We start from the raw sequence: 16,424 nt of genomic DNA, 5'->3' as shown, positions 1-16,424 counted from the left end.
CCCTCTCACCATTTTGTTCTATATTATCACAGTAGTTTAGTCTTTTAGTAAGAGTTACAAGTTTAACATTCTGCTATTTAAGTGCATCATGGCATTGTCGGTATAGGCAAAGGTAGAAAATCTAGAATCATGACGTCAGGTCCGTTTGCTTCGTTGAGGAGCCCTCCTTTCATTCGGGAGTAGAGATTCCCAGTGCAGCGTGTCTTCATTTCCTGTAGAGACACCCACCTTCGCTGTGACGGAACTCGTGATCCCACGGCTCGAGGCAAGGTGCAAACTATCTCAGGCAGATGTGAACAGGGTGTCCATGAGCTCAGGGGAAGAGCAGGTCATACGGCTTGTAAAGGCAGTCGATGCCTACAGAAACCCATCAGAAATGAGCCAAGTGAGCCAGCCCACGAGAAGTGGGATAGGAGGAGCATTCCAGGGAACAGCAAAAGGTCAAAGTCATGATAGCTCAAGAGCAGAGTTGGAAGAAAAGAGAGGAGAGAGGTGAGGCTTGGGGTGGGTGGGTTCTGTATGTGATGTGTGGAAACCATGCCGCCACCAGAAAAATGTTTACCAGGAAGCTGGGTACACGTGGGCTGAAGTTTAGTGATGGTCTGGAGATCTGGATGGAGCAGATAGGAAATTCCATCCATAGAGCACATGCTGAGAAGGAAGAATGGGCTTTTGAGAATACACATGAACATTCATCCCTAGGAGATGGACAGAAGAAAATGAGCTCAAGAAGGAGAGAATAAACAGAAAGTCAGCATCATGGAAACTCCGAGGTGTGGTAACTCAAGGCACAAAATGCAGGTGTGACCCACAGAGACCCACGGCCTTGCTGTCCTGAGCATGTAAGGACTGAAGGGCTGAAGCCATGGGAAACACGACCTTGAAAGGCTTCAGTGAATAGTGAGGATGGAAGTGCTGGTTGTAAGAGCAAGTGAGGAGAAAAGATGTGGTATGTTCTTTTGGAACTCTGGGAGGCAGGTTTGGGCAGTCAAAGGCGCTGGTGAAGAATTGCTTTGTGAACGCAGAAGAAGAGAATTCTCCATTTTTGAACCGCAAAGGAAAAAAGTGGTAGAGAGGACCAAAACAGGAAAGGTATGGGCCGGCTCCCAGAGGGGCTTCTTAGGGCCTTCTCAGGGAAGGAGTACTCCGCTCCGAAGCAGGTGATGCAGAGGGCAGCGGGAGGAACACTTTCCTATGACCCACAGAGTTTGGTCCACCTGAGCTAGTGATACTTTGCTTGAATCTCTCTCTTATAGATTCTCTGTTCCGCTCATCAGCAAATAGCTCACCGTCCCTTGGATCTATTCTCTGAACCCTGCAGGAACATTGCATTTAAACTATGGGAAGTGGCATCTCCACGCAACATCATTTTGCTTTTCAGAATGCAGAGAAAGGTATGTGTTTCCTGCCAACAGAACCACCTGTGGGGACCCTAACACCCTTGTCACATAAGGAGGGGTGCTTCTCAGAACGGAGGCAAAAAGCCCTGACATTTCTCTTCAATCCAACTCCTTGACATTAACTTCTCTTGCTCGCATTGTGACCACCAGCACGCTCTGCTGAACTCTGTTTGAAATTTGGAGTTAGTCTTGTCCACTGAGATTTCAGAAGTGAATGAAGTGAGATTGGCTGGAGGCACAATGAGAAGTATTTCAGGCAGAGGGTGAATAGCAGGTGCAGAGATCGCGTGTGGGAAGAACTGAGGCACATGCAGACAATAGGATGGCCTGAAGCGAACGGGATGGGCGAGAGGTGGCCTGTAATGAAGCTCAACACGGAGATGCTACGTGACAGCCACATATACCCTTTAGATGGTGTGATAGAAATGTGACTGGGACAATAATAGCCCTAACTCCAAGCTGGAGGGAAAAGCCAAAATAGAGCATGAGCCAGGAGTGATGCAGAAAGCCAGTGGAGCTGCTAACCCTTTGAGAAGTTCAAATGGAAACACTTTTATGTCAAACACAGAACTATAATATTATGCAATACATAGCTAAAAGTCAGATGGCATAAGTTCAAATTATAGTTCTCCCATTTAGTAGCTGTGAGCTTTAACCTCTTTGGGCCTCAGTTCCCTTTATTTTTCATTACTTGAGAAGCACACACACATACACAGAGAGAGAGAGAAATTGAGTTTTCATCTTAGTTCAGTCCCCCAAATGCCTATAAGAGCCAAGACCAGACCAGACTGAAGTTAGTAACTGGGACATTAACCTGGATCTCCAACATGAGAGCCAGGGACCCAGCAAACCATCCCTGCTGCCTCCGAGGACTAGTATAGGTTGCACTGGACACTGCCTGACGCACATGCCTGCCAGGAGCTTGGGCTTTGGGGTCTAGCTTTATTCCTGGCACGTGGAGATCCCTTGTTAGTACTTACCGCTTCTAGCTGATGCCCACCACCACCACTGCAAGTCAGTTCATGCAGCAATTTTTCTTTTTAAGATGCACACCATGGGCCCGGCAGCATGGCCTAGCAGCTAAAGTCCTCGCCTTGAATGTGCCGGGATCCCATATGGGCACCGTTTCTAATCCTGGCAGCTCCACTTCGCATCCAGCTCCCTGCTTGTGGCCTGGGAAAGCAGTTGAGGACGGCCCAAAGCCTTGGGACCCCACACCCCTGTGGGAGACCTGGAAGAAGTTCCTGGATCCTGGCTTCAGACTGGCACAGCACCGGCTGTTGTGCTCATTTGGGGAGTGAATCATCGGATAGAAGATCTTTCTCACTGTCTCTCCTCCTCTCTGTATATCTGACTTTGTAAATAAAAATAAATAAATCTTTAAATAAAAAAGATGCACACCGTTTCTTACTATGTCAGACTTGGGCTGCCTTGTTGCCCTAAAAGATTTCCTAGTGCATTCTTTTTTATTTGAAAGGCAAAGTGATGGAGAGAAAGGGCGGTAGGAACTCTTCCATCCATCAGTTTCATCCCCAAAAGCCTGCCATGGCCAAAGCTGGGACAGACAGTAGCCAAGAGCCAGGAGCCAAGAACGCCCCTGGGAGGCAGGGACCCAAGCATTGGGTATCCTCTGCTGCCTTCAGGCACGTTGGCAGGAAGCTGCAGGCAACTGGAGCAGGTGCCCAGCATGGGATAGGCATCCCCGGGGCTGCCCTAGTCCCTGCTGTCCTTCATGCACCTTCATAAGAAAAAGGCATTTTTTTCATAGGGGAATATTTTTTCTACAGATGAGATTTGTGTAGGTATTGACACAGGCAATGGAAATAAGAGAATAATCACGCTGAAATCCCGGTTACAGTTTTTTCTTAAATAATTTCTCTGATTTACTGCATTCTTCTATGGACTGCCTTGGTCCATAATAGTCTCTCAGTGGTATTCTTTTTTTTTTTTAAAGATTTATTTTTATTGGAAAGGCGGATATACAGAGAGGAGAGACAGAGAGGAAGATCTTCTGTCCAATGATTCACTCCCTTAGTGAGCGCAACGGCCGATGCTATGCTGATCCGAAGCCAGGAGCCTCTTTCCCGGTCTCCCACACAGGTACAGGGTCCCAAAGCTTTGGGCCGTCCTCGACTGCTTTTCCAGGCCAGAAGCAGGGAGCTGGATGGGAAGTGGAGCTGCCGGGATTAGAACCGGTGCCCGTATGGGGTCCTGGGCATTCAAGGCAAGGACCTTAACCGCTGCACCATCGCTCCGTGCCCTTGAATGGAATTTTTAAAATATTTATGTATTTTTATTGGAAAGGCAGATTTACAGAGAGAAGGAGAAGCAGAGAGAAAGATCTTCTGTTCGCTATTTCACTTCCCAAATGGCCACAATGGCTGGAGTTGAGCCGATCCAAAGCCAGGAGCCAAGAGCTTCTCCTGGGTTTCCCTTACAGGGAACGTCAGGCTAGGGGCGGGAATCTGGGGCTTAGTAGAAGCCTCTGAAGAACCTTGAGCATCCCAGGGCATCTCCTAGACGTGAATTCTCAGAATCCAGCTGGGCACCTGCAACTTCACCCCTCTTGGTAGGGAGTGCCTGGGAGAAATACTTGTTGAATGAATTGTTCGTTTGGTTTTGTTTCCTGTAGGAAACAATATTCTGCTCTTCTTCAGTGTCTCCTTGCTTCTTCTCTCCACTTCGCCAGCTTCTTTCTTCTTAGAGAAATCGGCAAGAACTGTATTAGCTCTCTAAAGCAGGCTAAATATATTAAGTCAATCTGTCTCCTGCACACAGGGCTGACCTACATTAATCCCCCGGGTTTCCTTCCTAATCCAGCTTTAGCCACAAATAGTCCATTCATCCCCAGCAGGATGTTCAGGGCCAGGAGCTTAGGGAGGCATAGGTTACGTGGGCAGACAGCTGTCCCCTGCTCTGGCAGTAATACTGGGCCACAGGTCCTATACCTCATGTGAGGAATTAAACCTATGACCCCAGCACCCCCAACACGGTCATCTAGCACAGGTTAGCGCTACCCAGGTCAGCGCTGTCATGACACCTGGGGCTTGGGCGGCTGAAAACCAGAGGTGGGGGCGGGGGGCAGGTCACGGGTCTCGGGATGGCAAGCACAGACGCTGCATGGCGTGTTGTCTGTGTGCTGTGCCTTGGGCCAGTCCTTGTTCCAATTGAGGCCACTGAGGTCCAGGTTGGCTTGTCTGAGAGCGTGTACATTGTTGGAGCAGTTCAAGGGCAAGGACTCAGATCCCCTGAGCCCGCTTCCATTCTGACTCTTGAGGAGAACTACAGGTTTTCCTCAGAACTTGGCAGTCCCACCTTTCCAATCGGTACGGTGGTCTCCACTTATTCATATTTTTCCTTTGCACAGTTTCAGCTACCCACAGCCTCGACCTGAAGATGTTAAATGGAGAGTTCTAGAAGTAAACAATTCATAAGTTTTAAGTCACACTCTGTTCCGAGTGGTGTGAGGAGACCTGATGCCAGCCTCGACTGTCCCCCCAGGTCATGTGTGAACAGTGTCCAGTGCATCCATGCTGTGCATCCCACCGACCCACCCCAACCCCACTAATCTCTGCTAGGTGCTCAGATGGATGGCTGTGGTATCCCAGTGCTTTGCTTAGTAATGGACCCAAGGTGCAAGAATGGAGATGCGGGGCCCGGCGCGGTGGCGCAAGTGGTTAAAGGTCCTCACCTTGCACGCCCGGGATCCCATATGGGCGCCGGTTCTAATCCCGGCAGCCCCGCTTCCCTTCCAGCTCCCCGCTTCCCTTCCAGCTCCCTGCCTGTGGCCTGGGAAAGCAGTCGAGGACAGCCCAAAGCTTTGGGACCCTGCACCCGCGCGGGAGACCCGGAAGAGGCTCCTGGCTTCGGATCGGCATAGTATCGGCCCGTTGCGCTCACTTGGGGAGTGAATCATCGGACGGAAGATCTTCCTCTCTGTCTCTCCTCTCTGTATATCCGCCTTTCCAATGAAAAATAATAAAAATAAATCTTTAAAAAAAAAAAAAGAATGGAGATGCGGGCAGATGGGATATGGCCAAGGAGGTGGCAGAGGGCTGCATTCAAGCGGACAGGATGAGAAGGAAAAAGCCAATGTGTGTTTGGATCTCTCCTGTCGTGGTTTCAGGCACCCAAGGGCTTCTCTCTTAAGATTTATTTATTTATTATTGGAAAGGCAGATTTTACAGAGAGAAGGAGAGACAGAAGGAGAGGTCATTCATCCGCTTGTTCACTCTCCAAGTGGCCGCAATGTCCAGAGCTGAACTAATCCAAAGCCAGGAGCCAGGAAGCTTCTTTCTGATCTCCCATGTGGGTGCAGGGTCCCAAGGCATTGGACCATCCTTGACTACTTTCCCAGGCCACAGGCAGGGAGCTAGATGGGAAGTGGAGCAGCTTGACACAAACTAGCGCTCCTATGGGATCCCAGCACTTGCAAGGAGAGGATTCAGTCACTGAGCCATCATGCTGGGCCCTCTGCTGGGATTCTTGGAACCCCTCCATTCAGATAAGAGAGGACAACTACAAATATAAATTGAAATCCAATAAATGGAATTCCAAGAGACCTTAGCCTTACTACCAGAATGCAAGAACAGTAGGGCTGGGTGTGAACGGGAAAAGCACTAGTGGCATGAGTGAGACACGGATTGCCTAGAAGCACAGACTGTGTTTCCGCACTCCCACCCAACCTGCACAGTGTGGGAGGTCTAGGCCTCGTTCCCTGCTCCCCAACCCCCGCTCCAGCTCACAGGCTCACTTCTCCATCTGTGACACAGCCTTCAAGGCGGCGGCCCTGATCCAGCGATGGTACCGTCGCTACGTGGCCCGGCTGGAGATGAGGCGTCGCTGCACCTGGAGCATCTTCCAGTCCATAGAGTACGCTGGGCAGCAAGACCAGGTCAAGGTGAGCTGGGATATGGGGTGGAGCTGCCTTCCAGCAGCAGCACCCAGCTGCTCGGAAGGCCCACCCCGGACATCCATAAAGCCATGTCTATCTGGTTTCCCTGGCAGCTGCATGACTTCTTCAGCTACCTCATGGATCACTTCACCCCCAACAGCCACAATGAGAGTGAGTATGAGCTGTGCCATGTGCTCCTGTCCCAAGGTCGTAGGGCCAGAGTGTATAGGCACTGAGACTGTGACTCTGGGGACAGGCGCTGGAAGGGCCAGAAAAATGCCGAGTGGCTTTTCTCCCAGATTTTTGCAAGAAGCACACACCAGGAGATTGGAGTTTGCATCCGAAAGGCACATTTGTTAATGTGCAGGTGAAGTAGGGGTAGAAGGCATAGGAGAAGGGCTTTGGAAAAGGGCATGCGGCCAAGGAGTGCTGGACTGGCAGTATGGTGTGCCCAAGGGACAACGCCAGGCACAGTGCCAGGACAGTTTCATCTGCCAGGGGAGGGATCAAAGTTCTCTGTGTCCGTGTGTGTCCCCTCCAGAGGTGCCCTGGCTTGTGGCTGCTAGGAGCTTAATTCTGCAGCATCTTTGGTCTACCCCTCGGGGCCCTGGGTGGATCCAGGGAAAACCCCAGGCTAGAGCCCTCACAGCTGGCATTGGAAGTCACTGCCAGGCCCTGCAAGGTCTGATGTACCCGCTGTTCTAGGTTCAGCAATAGTGCCCATGAATGATTTTTTTCATCTGCTACGAACCCATGCATTCTGACAGGCCTCCAGATTTTAAAATAAACGCATCATGCGTGCCAACTTCTGTGCCTTATCTTGACAATCAAGAACGTGAGCTTTCCTCCTGCCCATCCTAACCTTTCTCTTGCCTGAAGCTGAGACTGCCTCGGCCAGGTTCCATGCCCGCTTTGCTGCCCGTGGACTGCATGGAGTGCATCTCTGACCCCAAGCATGTCCACTTCTTCTCTCCGGACCAGAGGACTTCCTGGACCGCATGTTTACAGAGGAGCGATTCCCCCGGGACCCGGAGGTGGACAAGTGCAATGACTATGAATCCATTGAGGTCCCCGACAGTTACACGGGGCCACGCCTTTCCTTCCCACTCCTTCCCAACCATGCGACAGCCCTGGTGGAAGCTTTCAGACTAAAACGAGTAAGCTCTTCTGGGGAACCTGGGTCCTCACCCATTCTGGAAGCATCCCTGCACAGGAGGAATGAGTGGCCCCAGGTTTCAGCTGTTTGTGACATGTCTTTGCTAAAGAGAAGTATCTTTGTCTGCTCAGCTAGGACCTTGTGGCCCATCAGGCAGTGTTTATGAATGGCGGCTCAGGCTGCTGGCCATGCAATCTCTCTGTTCATTCATCATTCAGCAGAATGTTGAGTGTTTTTCTGGGCCCCACAGGTGCTGGGCGGCCAACAGGGCACAGCCAAGTCCCTCCTTTCCTCAAGCAGACAGAAGATACATAAGAAGTGTCTGTGAAGACTGGATATGTTAGGAGGTGCTGATTACAATGAGCTGAGTCATGTGTGGGGGACTGTGCTCTAGGAGGCGATGTCTGAGATAAGGTCTAAGGTGGCTAGCCGGGGAAGGGTACGGGGAAATGTCCTGGGACAAGGACTTGCCTGGACCACTTGGGGACCTCAGCAAGTTCCTGTGGCTGCAGAGAAGGGAGCCAGCGCAGCCAGCGCAGAGCAGTAGCTTGGGCATCAAGCACAGGAATGGTGCCACCTGACTCACTTTGAATAAAAATCCTGGTTGCTGTGTGAAGAGTGGAGGGCAGGGGCCACAGCTAAAGCCAGGAGACCAGGGCGCTGATGACCACCACACTACATAAGCCTGGTGGTAGAGGGAGAGGCGATGAGAAGAGGCCAGCTGCCCGACCTACCCATCTTTCGCATGCAGAGAACTCAGGCCCGGAGGAGTTGGGGTCGTGTTCCCTAGGTGTCACAGTCTTGCTCTGTACCATTGGCCCATGTGCACTTACTCACGCTTTGCTCACACTTCTCCCAAGCCACAGGGTTTGAGAGTCGATCAGAGAGAGGAGGGGTTTTTTTTTACTTGCAGGAGGGTCTCTTGAAGACTAGGGAACACAAAAATAAGTGCAGGAAATGAGTGAAGCGCAAGGGCTCTATACACCAATTTCTGGAGCACAATCCCACCCAGGGTCACTTCCGGGGTATTGGGTGGCCGAGGTCACAGGGCAGCAGACGTGAGGGCCATCAAGATCAGTGTGGCTTTGTTCCCTCCCTCTCTTCCTCCTAGTAGCAGCTCCATGCTCGCTATGTCTTGAATCTCTTGTACGAAACCAGGAAGCATCTGGCCCAGCTGCCAAACATCACCCGGGTCTCGACCTGCTACAGCGAGGAGATCACTGTGTGTGGTGAGAGCTGCTGGGTGAGCGGCTTCCATGCCCAGGGTGGGTGAGATGGGGACGGTGCCCGCACCGTGGACGGACTGTGTGCCACTCCTTCTACCTGAGCCTTCCCACGTCCCCTGCAGATTCCTTCAGCAGAGGTGTTCAGCCTCGGCTGTGCTTTCCCTCACCTTCCACATGTGATCCCAAACTCACCTTTCCAGTCTGTCACAAAATCTTTGCAAATACAGGGAAGGCAGTTGATCCATTAGCACTTGAGCAAGCAAGTCCCAAAGCCTTCCACCTCACACCTGCCACTCCCAGGGAGATGGGCTGCTCATGACCATCATCTCCATCTCCTCATGTCCTCTGTGACCTTGACCATCCCTCGTGGACTGACGTCCACACCTTAACCAAGCAGGGACCCTATAGTGCCCTGGGAATCTGTGACTGGGAATAGCCAGGGCTGCCAGCAGCCTGCACTAGGTCCTGTGGGCCTATACCATGTGTTCCAACATTTGAGAACCAGAGAAGTTTGTACTGAAGCCTAGATTTCCCATTAATCTTGAAAAATGTCTTACAGTGGCCTGTCAGTAAGTAGCAGCTTCCAATTTAACTTGAGCAAAATCTCCCCTATTGTTTCTCCAGATTTGCCAGCCTGCATTCTTCTCTCTCCTCTTTTGCATCCGGAACAATATGAGTCCCTTGCTCTTTATGATCACTGTGCAAGAAAATACCCCGTGCTTTCTGCTTTCAATAGAGACTCTCTCTGCAACCAGGAGAAATGAATATTTAACCCTACTTCACTTATGGGAACATTAATAACCATATGTCTCTTAAGTTTGTCCAATTTTTCAGGGTATTTTCCTTTTTATAGTAAAAATTAGAAACACTGGAAAGGACCATTTGAACTGAATCTTTGTTTTATCATTATCAGGAGATTTACACGGCCAGCTGGATGACTTAATATTTATATTTTATAAGGTATGAATGTTCAACTTACGTTTTCTTCTTGCCATGAGGTTTATTTTAGGAGTTCAAATAGAGTATCAATTAAATAAGTGTTTGGGTATTGCTTGAATTTTTAAAATCCCTTTTTAATGATATATGCCTCTATACAGAAAATTCATAACTTAATAGCATTGTGTCATATTTTAGTATTTTTTGCATACTGTTTAATAAACATTAATGTTAGCTTACTAAATAGAAAGAACCATAATGGAACAACTGATTTTTTTCCAAATAAAGAGATTATTATCAAGGAACCAAAAGCTATTTTCACATCCATTTTTGGTTATGAAATACAGACTATATAGTAAAACATATGAAAAGTATATTATTTTATGAAGACATTATTACTTTATACAGAGACCATATTTCCCAAGTTATTTTCCATGTATGAGGGTATTTCAAAAATGTTCACAGAAAATTATATGAGCAGCTATGTTTGTTTTGGTGCAAAAATTTCTGAAATTCATGCATATTAGAGTTCTTTAGAAAGTTCAAATCCTGACTGCTTCACCTCTGACGCAGTTTCCTGTTGATGCACTTGGGAAAGCAGTGGAAGATGGTCCAAGTGCTTGAGGCTCTCCCCGACATGGGAGACAGGGAAGGAGCTCCTGGCTTTGGCCTGGCCCGACCCCGGCTGCTTTGGCCTTTGGGGAAGTGACCCATTGGAGGGGAGATCTCTTCCTCTCTCTATTTCTCCTTCTTTTTGTCTCTCTGCATGTCAAATATAAATAAATCTTTTCAAAAACTGTGCATGGATTTCAAAGTTGTTTTTGGTACCAAAATGAAAATCTTTAGTTCCTTTTCTCATATTCTATTTTTTATTTGTTTTTGTTGTTGTTGTTTTTGTTTTTTATTTTATTTTTCTCATATTTCCTTTGACAAGCCCAGTTATCTTGTCTAAGGAATTGATAGCAGCTGTTAAGTTGCTGGTTGAAGATAATGGAGCCAGAATTTAACACAACACTTTAAGAAGCACTTTGTTCCTCCCTGCCAGGTGACATCCTGGCTTTCTAGAAAGCCCTTCCTTCTGACAAGCATCTCATAATCTTGAACTCGCTGGAGAGGAAGTATAAGCCCAGGGGGAAATGTTTGTGTCTTTCACTGGGCTCTCAGCTTTGAAAAAGACCCTGGAAGCACAGAATTGGCATTGGAACTGATGTGTGAGTCAAAAGCCATTGAGTTTAACCTGATTTTCCACACTCCTCTTTCCATGCCCTCCTCCTGGCCTGTCTCCTTGGGCAGAACGGCCTCCCATCGCCAGAGCGGGCCTATGTGTTCAACGGCGACTTTGTGGATCGAGGCAAGGAGTCAGTGGAGATCCTGATGATTCTTTTCGCCTTCATGCTGGTTTACCCTAAGGAGTTCCACCTTAACCGAGGAAACCACGAGGACCACATGGTGAACCTGCGGTACAAGCCAAAACATGCTTGGGGATCTGATGTTTTGTTGTAGCAATTATAAAAAATTATAAAATTGTTAGAGCTTATTGTTTGTTAGATGGCTCTTAAAAGTAGCTTATCCACAATGCATATCATTGTTGATTAGTTTTGTTTATTTGAAAAGCACAGTAACAAAGAGGTAGAAAGAGAGAGATCTCACATCCAATGGTTTACTCGCCAGATGGCCACAATGGCCAAGGCTAGGTCAGATCAAAGTCAGGAGCCGGAAGCTCCATCCTAGTCTATCATTTAGGTGGCAGGGCTCACGTACTTGGGCAATCCTTTAATGTTTTCCCAGATGCATTAGCAGACAGCTGGATTGGAAGCAGAACAATCAGGATTCAAATTGCCACTCAATATAGGATGCTAGCATCTCAGGTGGCAGCTTACCCACTGAGACACAGTGCCAGCCCCTACCTCATTTTTCACGTGAGAGACAGGGAGACGGAGAGCTCCTATCTTCTGGTTCACTCTGCAAATGGCTGCAATGGTCAGAACTGGATTAGACCAACGCCAGTAGCTGCTTTGTAGCTGGTAGTGACCCAGGTACTAGAGCCATTCCCTGTTGCTTTCAGGGTGTGTATTAGCAGGAAGACGAAGTCAGGAGCAGAGCTGGGACTCAAACCCAGGAATGCAGGTGCCACAGCAAGTGTCACAGTCACCACACCCAATGCCACCTAAAATATCTGAAAATGTAGATGTTATTCTACTGTCCTGGTAGAACCATTAAGCTTTTGTTCACATGTCCACACTGTTATTCATGTAAACATTAAGTGCTCATCCTAGAAAAGGTGGGAAATATGGGTAAGCAAAAAAATTGTTACAAATGTTTTGGCAATTACTTCTGAGTCTTTTCACTACATATTTCTGCACATATGTAAATTTTCACTTTTATGCAAACATGGTTGTCACAAATATTGTCCCTACATTTACTTCAATGTCTACTTTGGCTCCTAAATCTAGATATGGCTTCACCAAGGAGGTGATGTATAAATATCAGGTGCGTTATCTTTAGCTAGCTTCTCTTAGTTCACATTTGTTGAATGACTTATTTGAAACTTAGCACCTTATTAATATCATTTTTTTCAGGTCCATGGCAAGAAAATATTAAGAACTCTTCAAGATGTTTTCTGTTGGCTTCCGCTGGCCACTGTGATTGATGAGAAAGTCTTGGTTCTTCATGGAGGAGTGTCAGATAGGACTGACCTGGAACTTTTGGCCAAACTTGACAGGCACAAGGTACCACAAACTAAGGGCACAATATTGGGGGTTTTTTTGCACCATAATGTTCAGTTTCATTGTCAAAACAAACTAAATGCCAGCTTGCATGCTGACTCCCATCAGCTGATAAGAATATAGAGAAGGTTGATGATTGATGGCTGAGTTCAGGGGAAGAGTGTGTGGTAATCAGTTAGTAATGTCTGCTTTGGACATCCCAGCGGCAGAAGTGCTTGTACCTCCTTCCTGATGTGGAGTGTTTCAGCCTCTATCTCTCTATCAGTGTCACCTGAAAAACCTCCTATCTAAACAGTTCATGTCATCTTCCAACTCAACCAAGGCACATCTAGGACACACTACACACAGGGAAAGTGCTACTTCATGACACAAAGATGAAGGTTAATTTCAGTTAAGCTCAACAAACAAATTTTCAGTGTTTTTGCTATGTGCGAAGAAGTAAAGGAGGTGCAAGGATATGCCGGAGGTGATGCCTGCTCTTGAAGAACTTAAAATACTCAACGCGCCATGAAGTATAGGGTGAGGGAATGCGAGACACACTGCATGTGTATGAACAATGAGCTTCTGTTTCGTGTTTCATTTGGGAAGTGGAAACCTAGAAAAGGAAGCTTCCTTTTTCTTGAACAGTAACTGACTAGGCTTCTGTGGTACCTGATCCTCCAAATGTCCAACCACTCACAGGAATCCTGCGGGCATCACTCCCCCTCCCCCAACAGCATTGCCCTGAGAAGTTGCAAAGGCAGGAAACTCATCATCACACAGGCTACTTCAACTCTTGGCAAGTCCAGTGGCTCTGAAGGTCTACCTATATGACACATACACGGCAGGCTATGGCCTTAAAGTCAGAAGGGCCTGCACTGGAATCTTGGGATATGCAGGTGTTGGCTGATAGGGCAGTGTTGCTCTGTGCAGTTACCCAGAGGTCAAGCTTATGTCCGTACCGTCCCTAGCCTGTCACCCCCAGGCTTTTGTCTGCATCTCTCGCTACCATTCTGTGTTCTGAGTGCCCATATGGGTTGCTTGTGCTGCAGTTGGAGGAGAGAGAAGAGGAAGGAGAATATCCTTGACACGAAGTAGAACCTACACATCCCTGCGCTCTTAGCCATTTGGCCTAAGAGTGGTTACCTCACTACCTCTCACAAGAAGGGAAACTAGATTCACAGTCTTTGTTATGGCTGGCCATGAGCCCTGCAGAGAGAGAGAAAAAAAGGAATTTCCATCACTGTGAGAAGGATAAAGCAAACCACGCTAGGTGCAATTAACTAGAGTCGTTGCAATGAAGACATGCAAGAATGGCAGTACAACTTGCCCTCCAAAAACATGGTTCCACATTCTGTAGATTTGACTGATGAGGGTCAAAAGTGTTCAGAAAAAAAAATTTCATCTGAACTTAGCATATTGTTCTCTAGACAACAGAGTACAATGACTATTCCCATAGCATTGAGGTTAAATTGGGTATGAAATGTAATCTAGAGATGATTTGAAGTACACAGGAGGGTATGTGTAGGTTATATGCAAATCCCACTGTGTTTTCGGTAAAGCACCTGACTGTCCACGCCTCGGCTTCTGGTATTCATTTGGGGTTCTGACATCAATCCCCTGGGAATACCAAAAAACGACTATTTCCCTTTCCCAAGATTTGATGTAGTGATGGCCAAGCTATGGTCCCTGGAGAGAGAAATGGTCTGCTACTTGCAGCTGCATGACTTTGGACAAGTCAACCTTCTGTACCTTCAATTTCTAAGTCTGTATGCTAGAAATGTGAATAACCACATCATAGATAGGTGAGCATTAATGGAAGATATGCATGCACGTGCCTTACAGAGTTTGTACTCAATACGAGGAAACTGCGTTAATAACATTTGACTAAAGTGACAGAAAAATCCAGTGATAGTGTCTCAGTATTCGTATCCTCATGGAAACAAAGACTGGAGACACACTCTCCAGGGCTGGTAACTGACATCACAAATCGTTAGGGACCCAAAGCCTTCTGTTTTGCTTGATCCACCAAGCCACATCATGGCCCAAGATGGCTGCTAGTGTTCCAGCTATCATACCCACATTCTAGCAGTACATATTCTTATGAAAATCGAAAAAAACAAGGAAATTCTGTCTTTGGCAACAAAACAGATGCAAGTGACAATGTTTATGCTTAGTGAAATAAGCAAGACATCCATTTCTCTGGCATATGGCGGTTAATACAGAAAACAAAAGTGTGTAGAAATGAAATGGACAATTTGCTACCTGATGATCATTCCTAACCCTGTTTATACTCCTGTGGAACTGTGCTCTTTTTATTGTTGAATACTATAGTTAATATTGAATTACTCATGAGTGGATTAAAATTATGCCTTTGCAATAACTGATAAAAGGAAAAGAGAGAAGGGCAGGAGGAGAGCTTTGGGGGCGAGGAGGAGGCGAAGGAAGGGAAGTGGGTTGTCTTTTTGAAGCTGTACCTATGGAATGCTTGAAATTTGTTCTGTTTTTAAAAATTAACAACAACAAAATTCAGTGGGTTCCTACCTTGGTGGGTCCCCATTTGCCTGTGGTAAGGGATCAGGTTGTGCCAATTTTAAATCTGCAACAAATTGATCAGAAAGTTGGAACAGACATGAATTATTAGAAAAAGGAAACACACTCTAAATACCGCCCAGCACACGGATCCTGTGGTTGAAGTCGTGTGGTGCTACCATATCACTAGACCCTATGAAGACCTTATGAATCACTGGGGACCCCGGGGTTTAGGACCCACAGAAAGGACCTCCTGTTCTGTGCTGCCGCGTGTCTCTTTCTGGTCCCGTTTAGATCGTCTCCACCATGAGGTACACAACTAGGAAAGAGACTGAGAAGCCAGCAGCGCAGGTCAAGAGAGGAGGCGAGCAGGCGAGTTGCGCGCAGAGGCCCACCCCGTGGTTCCTCCCCCAGAGCCGCTCACTCCCCTCCTCGCCGTCACGCGTGGGCTCGGCCCCCACGACTCCCAAGTCCAGCCGGTCCTGCAGCGTCCCCTGCAACAGCCCCCTCGCCCGGAAGGAGCAGTCGCGGCAGATGCGTCACTCTGTGGACTTGGAACTGGCACAGTGCTGGCGACAGGCCACCGGGGACACTGAGACACCCCTGTCCCCCGTCGGGGTGAGCCCTGAGGCTGGAGACCTGCTTGTGGCCACCCGGGAGGAGTGGAGTCAGGTGGGTGTGACCATGGCTGCTTCCTGTACTCACTGCTGTCCGGGAAGGCCGAGGGTGTTTAGTTTTTAACATGTATTTTTTGTTTATTTGAAAGACGGAGTGACTGAGATGAGAAATTGGATAGAAAGATAACCAGAGATAGGGGCTGCCAATGGCTCAATTGGCTAATCCACTGCCTACAAGCACCAATATCCCATATGGGCATGAGGTTGTGTCCCAACTGCTTCACTTCCCATCCAGTTCCCTTCTTGTGGCTTGGGAAAGCAGTTGAGGACAGCCCAAAGCCTTGGGATCCTGCACCCATATGTGAGACCCAGAAGAAGCTCCTGGCTTCTGGCTTCAGATCACATCAGCTCCAGCTATTGCAGCCATTTGGGGAGTGAACTGGTGATGGAAGATCTCTCTCTCTGTGTCTCCTCTCTGTAAATCTGCCTTTCATATGAATATACACACATGCACAAACACATACACACATACATGGTTTTATATATTATACATATTATTATATATTGTAACTGTATTTTATTATGCAAGATATTAACTTATATACATATATTTAGAAAGACAGACAGCTAGAGATAGATGATAGGTAGCCTTCCATCTACATGTTTACTCCCCAAATGGCCACAGCTGGTCCAGGCCCAAGTCAGAAACCCAGAACTGTGTCCAGGTCCAGGTGCAGGTGGGTGTCAGGGACCCACATACTTGGGTCATCCTCCACTGCCTTTCCTGGCACAGCAGTATGAAGCTAGATCATACGTGGAAGAGTTGAAACTTGGACCGGTGTCCAATATGGAATGCTGGCTGGCATCTAGGTGGCAGCTTAGCGTGCTGTGCCACAACACCAGCAGTCTCCTGCCACCTGCCCCCAGTGTTAACCACAAACGCCTGTCCTCCAGGGTA

General features: G+C 47.8%; 1 protein-coding gene across 1 annotated transcript in view; it reads left to right on the top strand.

Annotated features, from left to right (window-relative positions):
• The first annotated feature begins 1,339 nt into the window (after window positions 1-1,339).
• Window positions 1,340-16,424, top strand: part of PPEF2 (protein phosphatase with EF-hand domain 2) — a 28,539-nt gene continuing 13,454 nt past the window's right edge. Inside the window, exons 1-10 of the mRNA XM_040967140.1 lie at window positions 1,340-1,394; window positions 6,173-6,300; window positions 6,408-6,465; window positions 7,276-7,451; window positions 8,565-8,679; window positions 9,590-9,636; window positions 10,906-11,072; window positions 12,066-12,102; window positions 12,192-12,341; window positions 15,144-15,521. Coding sequence (XP_040823074.1) covers window positions 1,340-1,394; window positions 6,173-6,300; window positions 6,408-6,465; window positions 7,276-7,451; window positions 8,565-8,679; window positions 9,590-9,636; window positions 10,906-11,072; window positions 12,066-12,102; window positions 12,192-12,341; window positions 15,144-15,521 — 1,311 coding nt within the window. The remainder of the gene's footprint in view (window positions 1,395-6,172; window positions 6,301-6,407; window positions 6,466-7,275; window positions 7,452-8,564; window positions 8,680-9,589; window positions 9,637-10,905; window positions 11,073-12,065; window positions 12,103-12,191; window positions 12,342-15,143; window positions 15,522-16,424) is intronic.

This window comes from Ochotona curzoniae, unplaced genomic scaffold, assembly GCF_017591425.1.
Source record: "Ochotona curzoniae isolate NIBS_2020 unplaced genomic scaffold, NIBS_Ocur_1.0 scaffold_4506, whole genome shotgun sequence".
NCBI lineage: Eukaryota > Metazoa > Chordata > Mammalia > Lagomorpha > Ochotonidae > Ochotona > Ochotona curzoniae.
This window is presented reverse-complemented; position numbering and strand designations above follow the sequence as displayed.